General features: G+C 45.0%; 1 protein-coding gene across 9 annotated transcripts in view; it reads left to right on the top strand.

Annotated features, from left to right (window-relative positions):
- Positions 1-16,028, top strand: part of LOC118206657 — an 89,221-nt gene that overhangs the window by 23,867 nt on the left and 49,326 nt on the right. For 3 of the 9 annotated variants that reach the window (XR_004761221.1, XM_035379599.1, XM_035379601.1), the window contains exons 1-5: positions 1,398-1,610; positions 11,176-11,511; positions 11,837-12,157; positions 12,786-13,121; positions 13,448-13,768. Coding sequence is in view for 8 of the 9 variants with exons in the window: in XM_035379599.1 (XP_035235490.1) it covers positions 1,580-1,610; positions 11,176-11,511; positions 11,837-12,157; positions 12,786-13,121; positions 13,448-13,768 (1,345 nt within the window). In the remaining variant the exon portion in view is untranslated. Of the gene's footprint in view, positions 1-1,397; positions 1,611-11,175; positions 11,512-11,836; positions 12,158-12,785; positions 13,122-13,447; positions 13,769-14,068; positions 14,366-14,502; positions 14,710-14,850; positions 15,176-16,028 lie in introns of those variants that run through there. The other 6 variants (XM_035379600.1, XM_035379602.1, XM_035379603.1 and 3 more) reach the window with 5 other exon arrangements.

The following is a 16,028-nucleotide window of genomic DNA, read 5'->3' as shown; positions in this document are numbered from 1 at the left end:
GAGAGAGTACGGTGCCGAATCGAGTTTCCAAAAGAATAGTGAAAAAAAAAGGCAAAAAGTCAAAAACCAGGAGATCAGAGTGGCGAAGGTACAAAGGGACAGGCAAAAGAGAAGTCAAGGCAAAGCGAAGGTCAAACCAGAAGCAAACAAAACCAAAAGGGGCAGGCAAACTCAAAGTCGTACAAAGGGGTGTCTCAGGAATCTCGATAAACAAAGGCTTACTAACAATCGGCACAATGAATTCGATCAACATTCTGACACTGAACAGGTCGAAAAGACTGACATTTATACACTGGGGAAGATAACAATCAAGGAGGGGTTAAGAGAGTGAGGGAGGAGTAACAAACAACATCCAGGTGAAGAACATTAGGAAAACTAATTAAATGACAGGGGACTGACAAAACGCGGACTGGAATCACATAGACCACAATGATAATAGACGGCCTGGGTTGAGCAGGTACAAACGCGTGCAGAGAGAGAGAGGTGCAGTCAGAGCAAGAGACAGGTGCAGGCAATTGCAGCGTTAGAGCAGGCTAGAAAGAAAAGGGGCGGAGCTACAGCGCAGCATGGAAAAGGGGAGACTGGTTAATGTATTAGTATAGTGATCTAAACTATCAAAAACCCAAAACTAGTGTGTGTTAGTCCATTAGTAATATTCACATGTTAGTATATTAATGAGGTTAGTACTTTACAATCTATAAGTTAGTAAGGATTAGTAGAAATTAGTAAAACTAGAAATAAGTAGGAAGTAAGTAAAAACGAGACTGGAAGGAAGGGGGGAAAACCACGAAAACCCGGAACCACCCGAATAGTGAAATCACACAAGTACAGGGGAGTGAAGCAGCTCAGGGAACACAGACACAGAGACAGTACTGGGGAGACAAGTGACCGGGACTTACAGACTACAACAAATATGTAACATGACCTCATGAGGCCAAAACATACAGTATTTTGATGGTTGTGTTTTTAAATTTATCGCACCAGTGTGAAATCAATGCTCAATAAGACCTATAGACCTGTGTGAATCATTTTGATGGAAAAAGTCAGTTTTGAGAAGAGAGAACATGGTTTTGAATGCATGAATGCATTTTGCAAGAGATTTGTGTAGTTTTGGCAAAAGGTTAACTGTTGCTGTGCTTTGTGTGTAGAGTTTTGAGAAATTGAGCTATAGTTTCAGAAAACGTGTTTAAACAATTGAGAAAAACTGTAAAAAAATGATAATAGCATTATAATAAATAAACCCAAATTCAACTTGACCAGCAATCAGTATCAGCAACCACACTATAACATAAATACTTAATTCTACAGTCGAAGTAAGTCCATTTCACCATGGAAGCGAAACAGATGTTGGCAGTTGACAGTTATAAAACAGGAAATACTGCAAAGAAGATAAAATGATAAAGTTTTGGGGATAGCCTCGCACTGCTGAATGTGCAGCGTGGTTCTGTGCTAGCCAGCGGAGCCACGGCGAAGAAAATACGTCTAATTTACTTGAGAGAGTTTAAATTAAGGAATTTTCATGTAATACTATTACTAATAGTTTTTAGTCTGATGTCTCAGTAGCGATTCCCAGCCGGTAATGAGATTTGCAAGTTTTTGTTTCCTGTTGGGTGAGTAAGCTACACATGTGCATTTGGCACTTATGAAAGTGTTTGGTTTCAGAAGGTTTAAAGGAGGGTAAACATCCCTATTACAGTTTTTCTCAATTGTTTAAACACGTTTTCTGAAACTATAGCTCAATTTCTCAAAACTCTACACACAAAGCACAGCAACAGTTAACCTTTTGCCAAAACTACAAACATCTCTTGCAAAATGCATTCATGCATTCAAAACCATGTTCTCTCTTCTCACTGACTTTTTCCATCAAAATGATTCACACAGGCCTCATATGAATAGCCTAGGTCTTATTGAGCATTGATTTCACACTGGTGCGATAAATTTAAAAACACAACCATCAAAATACTGTATATATGTTTTGGCCTCATGAGGTCATGTTACATATTCAAGTTATAAAACTGTGTAAAAATTGCTTATTTTTTCTCCTTTTTTGAAGTTTTAGTTTTCTTTTCGAGGGGTCCCAAAATAGGCTGCAATTTTACAGTAAATATAAAGACTGTTGCCATGATACAATACAGTAAATGTATCATCTCATAAAAAACACGTTTTCAACGTACAAAAATGCCAAGTTACTCAAAAGTATTGATATCAAAATGACGCCAAGTTACGGTACTACAAACAACATAGGTTATCTTGCCTCACCGAAATGACATAAGATGTATTTCAAAGCAATGCTACCCAATATTTCCTCAATACTTTCAAGTCACTTGGCCCTGTGTTTTGTAATCTCACCATTGTACAATATCATGCAAACTTTCAGATCAAAGAGTCAAATATTTCGAATTGCCTCATGGAACACATTGAAATTAATGTACAAAACTGCTGCTGAGTAACTACAGGAAGCATATTTCTTCAGAAAACATGTTTGTACTTGCTTCTGAACTGAATTTGAGTACATGTGCAAGTTATTGTATATCTTCTACGTACAATAAATACTGCATGTAAAATACATATTGTACATACATACATAGAGAACTTCTTTATCCCCATGGGGACATTTCCCTCGCAGCATGTTACATTCACATTTACGAACACACACTTATACCAACAAACATACTATAATTCACGCAACAGAAAGGCTGGGCAGCGAAATACATACATACCAATACAAATTGGACATATACACACCTATTCAATCAATCTTGACTGTGAGAGAGCCATCCACACATGTTTGGCCTGTCCATGTAGTGCATGCTTATACACACAGGGCCAAGGATGGCGAGTTGCGCAGTCAGGGTCTTGTTGAACCGTTCAACCAGTCTGTCGCTCTGGGGATGGAGCGGGTCTTGGCTACTCCGAGCCAACTGCAGACCTCAGCCAGCACCCGCGATTCAAAATTTCGCCCCTGGTCGCTGTGGAGTTGGGTGGGGACCCCGAAACGGGCAAACATCTCCTCGACCAGCTTCCCCGCTGTTGTTGCAGCACTTTGGTCCGGCACCGCAAACGCCTCGGGCCACTTCATAAAGTAGTCCATAGCCACAAGCACGTAGCGGTTACCGGCCTCCGTGACAGGGAAGGGGCCGAGGACGTCCACCCCCACTCGCTCCATCGGGGCCCCCACCACGTAGCGTTGTAGAGGGGCGCGGGAGCGCTTGGTAGGCCCCTTGCATGCCGTACAGGAGTCACAGCAGTGGACGTGCAAGCTCCACGTCCCGGCGGCACCCAGGCCAGTAGAAGCGCCCCCTCAATCGTCGCAGGGTCTTGCTGTTCCCGAAATGGCCCACCGAGCCATGCACCAACCCGAGGACTTGGGGGTGAAAAAAAAACAAAAAAAAAAACAGGCATTTAGCAGACACTCTTATCCAGAGCGACTTACACAACTTTTTACATAGCATTTTTACATTGTATCCATTTATACAGCTGGATATATACTGAAGCAATTTCGGTTAAGTACCTTGCTCAAGGGTACAACGGCAGTGTCCTACCCGGGAATCAAACCTGCGACCATTTGGTTACAAGCCCAGTTCCTTACCCACTGTGCTACACTCGGGGAATGAGGAGTTGGAGGAGGTCGCTTCCAAGCCCGGGTGCCTGCCACCGCCGATACAGCAGCCCGTCCCGCAGCTCAAGGTTCCTCCTTTGCCCGTAGTAGGTCTTGAGCTCGGGCCCCTCAGCCGAGACCTCAGCCCATTGCGGCGGTGTTTCTGCCTCCAGCCAGCCCCTCACCTTTCTTAGCGTGCTGTCGGCCTCCTGGCCTTCCCGCAGCTGCTCCTGCGAACTGGCAGCCACCGCTAGCTCCACCTGGCTCTTATCTTCCTGTCGCTGGCAGTGTTGACAATCCAGCTCAGCACAGGGACGGTGGGACAAAGCGTCAGCGTTGGTGTGGTGCCGCCCCGCCCTGTGCTCGATCTGGAAATCGCACTCTTGTAGCTCTTCTAGCCACCGTGCGACTTGGCCCTCCGGGTGCTTAAAGTTTAGGAGCCAGGTGAGCGAAGTGTGGTCAGTGCGGAGGCGGAAGTGGCTACCTTGGAGATAGGGTCGGAAGTGCCTCAGTGCCTTGACTACGGCCAGCAGCTCTCGGCGGGTCACGCAGTAGTTCCGCTCTGCCCGGCTCAGGGCACCGCTGTAGTAGGCGACAGCTCTCTCTCCGTCGCTGTCCTCCTGAGAGAGGACGGCTCCCACCCCCACGTTACTGGCGTCGGTGTCGACGATGAATGGGCGGTGCACATCGGGATACGCCAGTACGGGGGCCTCCGTGAGAGCCGTTCTGAGCCGGGCAAAGGCTTCTGCGCATTGGGTGGTCCAGACGAACGGCTGGTACTTGTCGGTGAGGCGATGGAGGGGACTGGCAATGGAGGCGAAACCCCGCACGAACCGCCGATAGTAGCTCGCCAACCCCAGGAAGCTGCGCAGCTCGCCTACATTTGCTTTATATTTTTGATAGTCCACGCAAAAATGCCACTCTCCATTCTTCTTCCGCACTAGGACAGCAGGGGCCGCCCACAGGCTGTTGGAGGGCTCAATGACGCCTGCAGCGGCCATCTCTCTAACCTTCTCCTCTGCCCCCAGCCGCTTTGCGAGTGACAACCGGTGAGGGCGCAGACGAACCGGTGCAGCATCACCAGTGTCAATGGCGTGCTGCACTAGCTCGGTCTGCGTGCATTCCTCATCGCGGGCAGTGAAGAGGTCTGCATTGTCCTTCAGCAAGCGTTCAAGCTGTTGGCATTGGTGAGGGTTGAGGCCGCTGCAGCTGCGTCGCCACAGCTCGCGGACAGCACTCACCGTCTCGAGAGAGGGAGGGACAGGTTGTGACAGTGGGGCAGGCGAGCCACGCTCTGTGTTGGTTAGTTGGGGCGGCGGCTGGTGAGGGTGGGCTGAGGCTGCTCGGCGACGGGTCCTCCTGGACCTGCGTTTCCTCTTGGGGGTGGCGTGGAGGGCGAAGGTGGTGGCACCGATGGAGAGCCTGGCGTTGGCGATGTCCATCGTGGCACCCCAGTGGACCAGCAGATCCAGGCCGATTATGCACGTGTCGCTGATGTCGGCCAGCCAGAACTTGTGCGTCACCACCTCTCGGTTTCCGACCTCCACGCTCACCATCTTCTTGCCCCGCATGCCGAGCCTCTGTCCCGTCACTGACTGCAGCTGAGTGGTTGTTGGGGACCAGGCAGTGTTGGGGAGCGTTCCTGGTCGCACCAGGGAGATGGTGGCCCCCGTGTCGACCAGTGCCCAGCAGGATTGCCCATCCAGCCTACAATGCAGGTATAGCCCGCCCGCCTCCCCCAGTCGGCCCACTCGCTGTTGGATGGTTTGCTCTTCTGCCCTCAAAAGGGCAGGCTGCTCTCCTGCCCTGAAAAGGGCTGGCTGGAATTTGCTTTGCTCGGTTCCCGCCTTCACAAAGGCAGATGGAATATTTGCTTTCGCGAGTGGGACCGAACAGGTTTCAGGCGCAGCAGGCTGCTCCTGATTGAGAATGGGTTCTTGGGACAGCGGTTTCCTCACAGCGCCGCCCCCGCGTTGTTTCCCCGCCGGCCGTGGTGATCGGGGTTTGGGCGCTGGTGCTGGGCAGTCGTGGGCCAGGTGGTCGTGCTGGTGGTGGGCGCTGTTACCACTGTTGTGGGGGTGAGCGTGCCCAGCGGACTTCTTCCTCCTCCTCCTCGTAGCAGTCCCTTTCGCGGACGCGGGGCCGGGTTGTCTGCCTTGGGGCTAAGCAGAGGACGTCCTCCGCCCTCTCTGCTTCCTACAGAGCATCGTCTAGGGAGCAGGGCGTGGTCAGGATGACGTGCTGAGAGGGTCTGGAGGAAGGCGTATAGCGCGAGCTCGTCCTGCCCTGCCGAGTCGAGGGACGGGTAGCCCTGCCGTGCGTGGAGCCGCACGTCCGCAGCCACGGTCCCCCAGCTCTCTTTTCCTTCACGGTGGCGGCTGTTCAGCTTCTCCCGGCTGCTCTGCATTGACCGCCTCTGGCCGAAATGCCTTGACAAGGCTGTCGTCAGCGCCTTGAGATCGCCCTGTTCGGCAGCATCGAGGTCTAGCAGGACCTGCAGCGCTGGGCCCTCCAGGGCGAGTGCTAGGTGCGTCGCCATCTGGCTCTCGCTCCAGCCGCAGTGACGGGCAGCCAGCTGCAGCTGGGCTAGGTACGTCTCCCACTGTGCTGCTCCACTGAACCGGGCTAGCTTCAGCTGTATGCTAGCTGGCATGCTAGCTGGCGTGCTGGTTGTCATGCTAACGCTAGCTGGCATGCTAGCGCTAGCTGGCATGCTAGCGCTGGCTGGCGTGTTAGCGCTAGCTTCCCTCGGGTGCGTAGGTCGAACAGCACTGGCTCCGTCAGGTTGTCGGGGGGCCCTCTGTCGTTCTCTCTGCTGCCTCGGTCTTCCGCCACCTCGGTACCCCCAGTCTCTCTTCCAGCTCTCGGATCGCCTTCTCCACTTCAGCTAGCTGAATCCCACTTCCGGACACCAATGTGGCGGTTTCGCGAAAAAGCAGAGACGGAGACGGGCTTGGCTGTTTTCGAATCGCTCCCGGGGAGCTTCGCTTTATTTGTGACATCTCTTCCAAAGAGTAATTCTTAGACTGACCATCATAGCTGGGCGAAGCCTGCTTTTATCAAAACCCGGGTCGCCGTGATTGGCTACCGAAGTACCGTAGACGAACCAATCACACAGCCTTAACGTCACATCACACAAAGGTTGGACAGTTTGCATACAGCGGAAAACAGCAGCGCGAGACACGCGCAAAACAGGGGAGACAGGCAGGGAATACAACACAGCAGTAGTGGCTAGGTGGCTAAGGACAGAAACATGATGGTGCAAATCATAAACCCGAGGGGCTGCTAGCGCTACGTAAGCGATTCCTAGCAGGCTACACACTTAAAATGACAAACAAGTATTTACACGATCGCGGAGCGGGGCAAGTTAACCGCTAACAGGCTAACACAATTATTTACTTATACACAGGCAAGATCGCCACAATAGTATGGTTCATTGCAATGACATAAAGCATGATAAGCATGTATAGTTTACAGTTTTGTATGCAGTTTATATTACACTGTTAAATAGACAATAAATGTGTATGTTTATCTTTATTTATTTTTTAATTTACATTTTTAGCTAATGGGCTTAAAGGGGACTCTTAGTCTAGCAAAAAAATCACACTGTCTGGGGTGGATGTAAATGAGTACAGCTAATTACTTCTCTGCATGATCAATTTATACTTTTCAGGTTATGTTAGTGCACTATATATAGATTTATTTCATATACGGTAGTTGTTTTTTTTTAAGGTGATGTGAGTAGAATAAAATATTCTGTCTTTTAACCATAAATTCACTGATGTTCCCTTCACTGATAAGCCCACCTGCTCCGTCACAACCACGTGTGCTTGTAAGTCTACCCGCCAAGTGCGGTGCCTAGGCTGCCTAAGATGGAAGACAGGAAGTGGGCGTGGTTTATACAGGAAGTCGCGTTAAATCAGGCAAATGTTGTATTTTACAACCTAATATTCATTGGTAATGCAATGGCATATAATTAATTATGAAATATATTTCCACATCCTCATACTGTACTTTTCATCTCGCTCTCTTTTTAAAATTATTTTTAGTTTTATGAACCCCAGCACCCCCCCCCCCCTTTAACTGGGGTACATTTAAACAGAGAAAAATGTTTTATAAATCGAAAGATTCTGTTTTGCATTGGAAATAGAAACTATTTACAGTAGAGATATACAGAAACATATCCTTCAGTTGAAGGGAATAATCTTAAATTTCAATGATGCTGCGTTCGCGTTTCTTGATGTGTTAACGTTACTGCAGTTCCCTAGGGAAACGTGAATTACTACTTTACAACAATAATTACATAACAGTAATAGCCTACATTAACTTTTTTGCCTGTTTTATTTATTTTTTTTTATTTTATTTCCCCCCCTACTGAACTAAGTTTGGATAGACTACAAACCATCTGATGTCCTCATATTTTCCCTTGGTGGCAACTGTTACCATGAATGGATTTCGTGTTCATTATAGCCAAGACCTATGACTGATAGCCTACAGCATGTTACATCTTAAACGGATTTACTGAAATACAAGGTAAAACGTCGGTTTTTTCAATATTTCGACTGGATTTTTTTAATGGAGGAAATTAACACATACAGCTAAAAACTACAGGTTCTAAGCTTGATTTTGATTTATAGGTTGCGGGGGTTTGAAAGGGATCCAGCTGCCACACCAGGCTTGTGTCTCGCTAGCTCCCGCACCTCCTCCCTGATACGAGAGTTTCCCTGAGTGATAGCCGGGATCGGTCAGCTCTCAGGCCGCTGCCTGCTGTGCGCTGACTCGGTGGGGGCGACTACAGAATAGGTAATGTGTAGTAAATGAAACGACTAGTTAGTGAAATCAAAGTCTTATGTTGCAAACTGAATGGGATTTTTTTTAATCCCCCCCCCTCTCTCCCCTCTCTCTCTGCCCGTGTAACGTTAGATAGGGGCTATGAGAACTTTTTTTTTTCCGAATCAGAATAATAACGAGCAACTTCGGGTAGAAGAAATATCTGTTTCCATCGCATTATTCGTGCTTTCCCGAATACAGTATTCGGATTCGGATACATCCCTAATTAATACCCAAATTTAAATATCAGTGATATTGCATAGGTCAGTTCATTCTGGATAGGCCTATGTTCTATCTTAACATCAGCAATATTTTTTTAATCTTTACTTTTCAGATGAGTTTTAGTTTGAGATGACTAAAACACGAAAGAACTACAGTTAATTCCCACGCATGATAGAAGCGCAGTTCATCCTCTGCAAAGCAGGGCTGTAGGGATCATGAGGTCATTGAAAATCTGTACAAAAACAAGATGAAAGCCATGAAAGACTTGTTAGCGTAAGACTGGCGAGCAAAGACAACCACAACGTGGGCAAAAGATTGAAACAAACAAACAAAATAAAGCTTAGACCACCCTATAACCTACGTTATGTTACACTACTAAGATAGGCTACATGGAGCAAATGTGTTTTTACAATGTTTTCAAACTACTAGCCTAAATGTGATTAACATTTGAAAATAAAGAAAAGTTATTGTTTAATTGTAAATCCTGAAATTGACTCATTTACTATCCTTAGAACATTAGTATTGAACCTGCTAATTGTTTTTCTTTCAGTCAGTCGCTCTTCAGAAATCTTAAAAACACCTGCACTTTCAACCAGCTGGCTGGACCAGAAATTTGGGCAATTTCAAATGCCAACAGCACACCATAGGATAGAGATACAGACAAAATGACAACACTTATTGAAAGATGATGTATTGAAAAGTAATTTCCACTATAGTTTTGATTTTGTTTGTAAATAGTTTTTTGGCTACATTCCAAAGAAGACATTTTGTAAGTTTAGCTTTTTCTGCGTTGACAGCACAGCAAAAAGGCTGGTCATGCCTATTTCAAATGCCATTTACAGGCCATAGGATAAGAGTGGAGACAAAATGAAAATAGCAATTGAGAGCTAAGAGGTTACAGATTTGAATAGATTTTTTAAATATATATTTATTTATCAACAAATCATGAAGTGGGTTTATTTGGAACACCCAGGGGCTTAGGGTACTTTAGGTACCCATTAAGCCCATGCCAGACTTTTGACATATTTTGACAAATTAAACAATAAAAACATAAATTAATTATTGACACTTCAAATGAGAGATTAGACATTCATTTTAACTAAAATGCTCTCACTTAAATTGGGGCAGTATATATTAAAAATGTCTGAAAAGTGTATTTGGTGGGCTTAATAGGGACATTTACCCTAAAGGTCGTTTAAGTAGATAAGTGAAATTTCAAAAGTGGCTATAGAAAATGGGCAGGATCCGAATTGACTTGAGAAAGGGGGATTTGAAGAACTTGCAGGTCTCTGCAGGTTCTGGATCGAGGATACATCGCATTAAAAGATGATGTCCGCACATTGCTCAATGCTCCGAAGAAAATGTCTCATCCCAGCCGGGGATGCTACTGCACATGTATTAATAATGCATGAAGTCAGTGAGTCATTTATTATATGTATGCACATAGCCTACCGCCAGAAAAAACATTAAATTTGTCACCCTTACCCACGTAAACCTATTTACAATGTTAGTGATAACGTATAAGTTGCCCAGCTTGTCTGTTTATTCATACCGCATTTTGTAGAAGGCCTAATGTTTTTAGCAATAGGTAGCGTTTAGCCTAGTAGCCTAACTTGACTAGTTACACGAAGTGCTGTCATTGTGCTGAGCGGGAGTGAATTTGACAGGGAACATGCATTTTTACCTTCAATCGCTACCTTCAAAAAAAAACTATTTGCTTTACCGCAAAGTTCCAATTTGACTCATCTGTCCATAGAACATTATCCCAAAATGTCTGGGGACCATGCGGGTTCTTTTTTTTTGCAAATATGAGATAAGCATTGATATTTCTCTTGGTTAGCAGTGGTTTCCACCATGAATTCCATTTTTACCGAGTCTCTTTCTTATTGTGGAGTCTTGAACACGGATCGAAGCTGAGGGGAGTTCTTTGGATGTTCTTCTGGGATCTTTTCTGACTTCCTGGATGAGTTTTCCTTGGAGAAATTTTGGCAGACTGGCCACTCATGGGAAGATTCACCACTGTTCCAAGTGGTCCCCATTTGGTGATAGTGGCTTACCAGACTGATGTATCTCAACAACTTTTTTTCTAACCTCTTTTGGAATTTCCTTTGATTATGGCATAATGTGCTTGTAAAACTTTACTCTTAGTTCCTTTGTCTAATATTATATTTTGTCTCATAATCTGAAACCATTCAGTGTGACAAATATTCAATAATAAAAGAAATCAGGAAGGGGGGAAACACTTTTTTACAGCATTGTATATGATTGTGTGTGTATGTATAAAAAAATAAAAAATAAATAAAGACTGCCATACTGGTGGACAAAAATTTAGATTTAAATGATTTTGCGTGAATGGCCCAGTCCTGTGAGATTTCCCTCTTATGCATGAAAGGCCCAGCCCTGAGAGATTTCTCTCTTATGCATGAAATGTCCAGCCCTGTGAGATTTCCCTCTTATGTATGAAAAGTCCAGACCTGTGAGATTTCCCTATTATGCTGACTGAACATCCAACTTCCCTCTCCTAGCCCACCTGGCAGTATCTCCAGTCTACTCTGTCCGCATGTTTGTGAGCTTCGGCCATTCCCTCACTCTTCCCTGCCATGGAGCCCCCAGCAGGGATGTGGATTGGTTGTTTCAGCAGGATGAGCTTCCTGACTGGCTGCATGTGGCCGTACTCTACACCAGAGCCTTTTCATCTGGAAACGGCTTCCAGGGACGCGTGGAATCCTTCCACCTAACAGAGCCGGGAAACTACAGCCTCACCCTCAGTCCCGTGGTGTACAGTGACCTCGGCATTTACAAATGCCAGTACAAGGATGAGACTGAGATCCCTCTCTCAGATGTGAAACTAGAAATTAGAGGTCAGTGCATGTGGCCTTTTTTCCAACAGATTGTGTGAATGTTTTTAGTGCTTGTGGATTTGATAGCCCTAAAAGCTGTTTTTGACAAAGGATATTACTATTATTATTCTTACAATTGTTTTTGGGGGGACAGGATCATTCTAGTCTGTATAAAAGCCTTGGGTGGTATGCAGTGGACAGCATATGCTGCATCAGGGCCTTCATCTACCCCAAGCAACATGGTTGTGCTGTTCAATTCTTGTATGCCAGGAGTGCTTTGTAAATCTCTGTCTGCCTGTCTCTCTCTTTCCCTCTCTCTTTTTATGTCTCTCTCTCTCTCTCTCAGTCCCATCAAATGTTTCCATAGCGATGGGAATGTCCGCCAGTCTTCCTTGCTTTGGGAAAATTAACACACAAGCACGTGCTGATGATCTGGATATCCTCTGGATGAGAGGTGGAGAGAACGTTTACCAGCGCCATAAGAACACCATCACATATGGGCCCGGGTTCGAGAACAGAACTTCAGTTTCCCCAGAACAAGCCCTCTATGGAAACATGTCTTTAACCATCAGACAGGCATGGTTTTCAGATGAAGGCGACTACCAGTGCTTCTACAGCAGTCCAAAAGAGAGTGGGAATCCAGATTATGCCAGTCTCTTTGTTACAGGTAAAATTAAATCTTCGGTTTTGTAGTGAGGCCAAGCAGGTCTGGTGTGTTTATTTTTTCTTGTATTACTTTTAATCAGTACAAAAATAAAAATATTTCATACAGAAATATTGCGTAATGTACCTCGATTTGCTGAGAAATGACACCAGTAATTTGTAGGATTCCATAATTTGCCCTGTATTGTTTTTACCTTTTCACATGATCAAGCTGACTGCTGTTGGTAATGTGTTCATATCCCCTGTAAATATGCATGAAAATGTAAAATATGCAAATATGTAAATGAATTCCCTGTCCTATATATGTGTATGTTTTGTGTTTACTCTTAGTTCCTTTGTCTAATATTATGTTTTGTCTCATAATCTGAAACCATTCAGTGTGACAAATATTCAATAATAAAAGAAATCAGGAAGGGGGGAAACACTTTTTTACAGCATTGTATATGCTTGTGTGTGTATGTATAAATAAGTAAATAAATAAATAAATGAATAAATAAAAACTGGCATATTGGTGGACAAAAATTTAGATTGAAATGATTTAAACTATAAATTATTAATTCTTATGTGAGAATGGCCCAGCCCTGTGAGATTCCCCTCTTATGCTGACTGAACATCCAACTTCCCTCTCCTAGCCCAGCTGGCAGTATCTCCAGTCTACTCTGTCCGCATGTTTGTGAGCTTTGGCCATTCCCTCACTCTTCCCTGCCATGGAGCCCCCAGCAGGGATGTGGAGTGGCGGTTTCAGCAGGATGAGCTTCCTGACTGGCTGCATGTGGCCGAACTCTACACCGGAGCCTTTTCTTCTGGAGACGGCTTCCAGGGACGGGTGGAATCCTTCCACCTAACAGAGCCGGGAAACTACAGCCTCACCCTCAGTCCTGTGGTGTACAGTGACCTTGGCATTTACAAATGCCAGTACAAGGATGAGTCTGAGATCCCTCTCTCAGATGTGAAACTAGAAATTAGAGGTCAGTGCATGTGGCCTTTTTTCCGACAGATTGAGTGAATGTTTTTAGTGCTTGTGGATTTGATAGCCCAAAAAGCTGTTTTTTGACAAAGGATAATACTATTATTATTCTTACAATTGTTTTTTGGGGGACAGGATCATTCTAGTCTGTATAAAAGCCTTGGATGGTATGCAATGGACAGCATATGCTGCACCAGGGCCTTCATCTACCCCAAGCAACATGGTTGTGCTGTTCAATTCCTGTATGCCAGGAGTGCTTTGTAAATCTCTGTCTGCCTGTCTCTCTCTTTCCCTCTCTCTTTTTCTGTCTCTCTCTCTCTCCCTCAGTCCCATCAAATGTTTCCATAGCGATGGGAATGTCCGCCAGTCTTCCTTGCTTTGGGAAAATTAACACACAAGCACGTGCTGATGATCTGGATATCCTCTGGATGAGAGGCGGAGAGAACGTTTACCAGCTCCATAAGAACACCATCACATATGGGCCCGGGTTCGAGAACAGAGCTTCAGTTTCCCCAGAACAAGCCCTCTATGGAAACATGTCTTTAACCATCAGACAGGCACGGTTTTCAGATGAAGGCGACTACCAGTGCTTCTACAGCAGTCCAAAAGAGAGTGGGAATCCAGATTCTGCCAGTCTCTTTGTTACAGGTAAAATTAAATCTTCAGTTTTGTAGCGAGGCCAAGCAGCTCTGGTGTGTTTATTTTTCTTATATTACTTTTAATCAGTGCAAACATAAAAATATTTCATACAGAAATATTGCGTAATGTACCTTGGATTTGCTGAGAAATGACACCAGTAATTTGTAGGATGCCATAATTTACCCTGTATTGTTTTTACCTTTTTACATGATCAAGCTGACTGCTGTTGATAATGTGTTCATATCCTCTGTAAATATGCATGAAAATGTAAAATATGCAAATATGTAAATGAATTCCCTGTCCTCACAGGCCACCCACCCCAGAACCTCACAGTGAAGGCCGGTGGTTTGCTCTCCATACCGCTCTATACCGCAGACCCAGTGAGGGTAACATTCAGTGCAGGCCTTGGTTCAGATGAGGTGCTGATATTCAATGCAAATAAAGGCCCAGCCAGGTATGAGGAGCGTTGTGCTCAGAGATGTGAGCTTCTGGCCCAGAACTACACCCTTTTGCTGAGGAGTGTGACACTGGAGGATGCCGGAGTCTACAAGGTGACCGATCCTGAGACTAAGAAGACTATCGGCTCAGTCTCTTTGCACGTCTCAGGTACGGTCCTCCTCTTCAGCTCTTTGTGTTTGTGCAGATGCAGGGCCCAGCATCTTATTGGTCCACTCTGTTATTCCACTGAGCTATGGCTGCTGTAAGCCATTGGGAAAATGACCTCCCTGCTCCGTTTGATACAGTTGATCCTGATGGTAAGCCTGGCCCACAAACCAGTATCTTGGGAATTCCAAAGGGATGTACTTTTCCTAACTTATCTGCTTGCATCAGGTAACATGGCAGGGTTGTATCATAGAAACCCACTGCCTTAGCACTTAGTACAGGACTTCCCCAGGGCTCCATCTCAGAGTCCCACTTTTGTAAGTCCCTCTGGATGTTTGCTAAATGTAAATGTATTATTATTATTTTTTTTATTCTTATTATTATTTTTATTATTATTGTTGTTATTAATATTATTATTGAAGTATTCCTGCCTGATTATTACCTGTTCTGCTCCATTTCTCCTAAATGAGTCCCTCTTTCTCTCTTAGCCCCTCCTCTCTCTGCTGGAGCAGTGGCTGGGATAGTGCTGGGAGTGCTGGTGGTGCTGCTGCTGGTGTTGGGGCCCTTTGCTTTCTGGAAGTACCGCAAAGAACAAAAGCGAGCAGAGCCTGTAGTCAGTTACCAAGCAGCCAGTGCTGAAGATCAGAACATATCCAGCAGCAGAGCAGCAGACCCAGCCCGAGACCCAGACCGCTCTCCCTGAACTCAGTCTCCCCGTGTCCGAATCGGATCCTTCTCCCACCAGTCCCCATCTCCCCGTGTCCGAATCGGATCCTTCTCCCACCAATCCCCATTTCCTCGTGTCCGATTCGGATCCTTCTCCCACCAATCCCCATCTCCTCTTGTCCAAATTGGATCCTTCTCCCACCAATCCCCATCTCATGTCCGAATCGGATTCTTCCGATTCATGTCCGAAACGGTTGATTCCACCAGTTTTCTGTAGACTGACCCATCAAAGAATTCGGCGATTTAATTGATAATTCTAATTTTGAACATAATTATTAAATTAAATCTAATAAAATATATTTTACATGTAGGTTAAGTGAGGGGTTCTAGCATGCAATATCACTTGGTTCAGTATTCAGAGTGCTGAATATTTTAACAAGGACATTGACTGTTGGAACCGCTGGATTCATAAAATAAACATATTTTTAATTAATCCTTGTTGTCGGACAGACATTAGGCCTAATTACTGATTATGTAATGAAGTTGCTGAAACAGCTGGACTGTAACTCTGAATGTGCTTCAGTGGATGCGTTAACACTTGATTTTGCATCTTTATACAGCCGAAGAGCAGGGCAAAAATACATTGTGTTTTATATAGGCAATTATTCCCATTTTCAGATTACAACACTAACCCTAACCCAGATCTCAACAAAATAATTTCTCTTGGTTCTGTGTGCGCAACAGCTTTTGATGTCTGGTATTTGTGTTTTTTATGAATCATAACTACACAGCCATTTCGTAGCATTGCGAGATTCAAGAAAAAGCGTTCAATTTGAACGAAAAGCTGAAGAAGAGATGTCTGCTCCAGCTAGCTTGGCAGGCGTGTAGCCACATGTTGGCATCACAGGTCTCCCCAATCAAATGGCAGAAAAAAATGTTATATTGTATTTTGGCCAATTAAAACTCTGGAACATCAAAAAAAAGTTACTGCGCACTCGTA

The sequence above is a fragment of the Anguilla anguilla genome, chromosome 10, assembly GCF_013347855.1.
Source record: "Anguilla anguilla isolate fAngAng1 chromosome 10, fAngAng1.pri, whole genome shotgun sequence".
In the NCBI taxonomy this organism is placed as follows: domain Eukaryota; kingdom Metazoa; phylum Chordata; class Actinopteri; order Anguilliformes; family Anguillidae; genus Anguilla; species Anguilla anguilla.
The sequence above is the reverse complement of the archived record's forward strand: the minus strand, read 5'-3'. Positions and strand labels throughout refer to the sequence as shown.